We start from the raw sequence: 1,565 nt of genomic DNA, 5'->3' as shown, positions 1-1,565 counted from the left end.
ACTCATTCCTTGAATTTGATTTCAGAGCTTTGGTACCAGCTGGTCAAACAATTCAAGTTGTGGGAAGTTCGGTTGCAAATCAAAACATTGCGGATGGACAGACTGACAAAGTTAGATTCACAGCACGCTTAGCAAGAAGTGGACAAGAAACCACAAAGGATGCCTTAATTTATGTCCAACAGGATCAAGTTAATGATCAATGGACTCCAAATATTTGGTCAACATGGAAAAGCACTTGCTCCGGGGCATGGGACACATCAAACTGTTTCACAAATACTTGGACCTTAGACTTGACGATTCAAGATAAAGATTCTGGTTAGTATCTAATTTGAAGCTTATAAAAATTACCTCTAAATTCCAAGTATTCATTCCTAATTATTTTTTATTTAAATAGGGCTTTTGACAATTACCTCACAGCCCAGAGGAGTTCAGTTTAGAACAGAATTTATATCTGGAACACGTGAAGAGGTCAAAGCTTACTACAGTGCATCCTGCTGTTCGAAAAAAGTTGACATTACAGTTACAGATCTGAAGGGAAACACAAATCGGAAAACCTTTGACGTTGGATCTCGTAAGTATCTCATTGTAGCATTAACTTTACTTGATGTTACCTTCAACAAATTTTTAATTTTACCATTCTCCTTTACATCAGAGTTCCTAAGTCCTGCCGAGATTGCAGGCATCTCTGTTGGTGTCATAGCCATTATTCTCATTATTGCAGTGATTATTCTGGGAATTTTGCTGTGCAGGAAAAGAGAATCTTTAAGGCTTGAAAGAAGACTGTCCAGCAGACTTGCATCCCGTGATGCTCGTTAGTTATTAATATTAGTCATTTAAGTTAAAAATTGTCAACCAAATCCAGTATTTTAATTTAAAGATAAGATTTTAAATAAAGACAAATAAAATGGTAACTCAATGTTAACATTGGAATAAAGCTATTTCAGGAGTTCGAAACTGAGCGCTGACCAGCCACTAGCTAATCACAAAGTGAGGTTATATTACTTCATAGAAAATAACTGGCAAACACAACCCCAATGAGAGGTACAAAACTAACACAACCACAGATATGGGCAAGTGGATTAGAAAAGAGGGAAATTTGTTTAAAGAATTCTAAACATAAACAATTTGAGAAACAACACAAACATTGACTGTAAAATTGCAACAAGGTTACTATCAGTATCTCCTGCCCATGTCTTTGAACGGTCTCAGACTCCGAAAGTCTACGCTTGATGCGTGAAGCCCCTTTCCGAGTGTTGACAAGTCCAAAATGCAGAAATTGAGCCAAATTCCATGAGAGCTCTAGCAGAAAACATCTGTTGCCCTCAGTCACTTTCGCTCTTGCACTTACCGCTGGTGAGGACGGCCGGTGAGTTTTCGGTGACGGGAACAAGCAGCGCGCTGCTGCCGATGTCGTCTAAGGAAAATCCTCCTCTCGCCCCCGAAAGGAGTAGATTTGATGGAGATTTAAACGTGTCACTACGCCGCTTGTCCTCCATGACAGCTGTTGTGTTGAGTTGAAAGTGTGTGAGAAAGAGGGAGGGGGAGGGGCGGGGCAAGTGGACTCC

At 40.0% G+C, this 1,565-nt stretch overlaps 1 protein-coding gene across 2 annotated transcripts in view; it reads right to left on the bottom strand.

Annotated features, from left to right (window-relative positions):
* The window catches only part of LOC113208134 (phospholipase DDHD2), a 29,241-nt gene extending 27,713 nt beyond the window's left edge, over nt 1–1,528 (bottom strand). For both annotated transcript variants that reach the window (XM_052265457.1, XM_052265463.1), the window contains exon 1: nt 1,349–1,528. In XM_052265457.1, the coding sequence (XP_052121417.1) occupies nt 1,349–1,496 (148 nt within the window). In that variant the 5' untranslated portion in view covers nt 1,497–1,528. The remainder of the gene's footprint in view (nt 1–1,348) is intronic.
* Nucleotides 1,529–1,565: the final 37 nt, after the last annotated feature.

Source organism: Frankliniella occidentalis, unplaced genomic scaffold (assembly GCF_000697945.3).
Source record: "Frankliniella occidentalis isolate FOCC.00 unplaced genomic scaffold, Focc_3.1 Scaffold2, whole genome shotgun sequence".
In the NCBI taxonomy this organism is placed as follows: Eukaryota; Metazoa; Arthropoda; class Insecta; order Thysanoptera; family Thripidae; genus Frankliniella; species Frankliniella occidentalis.
Note: the sequence above shows the minus strand (reverse complement) of the source record. Positions and strands in the feature narration are given on the sequence as shown.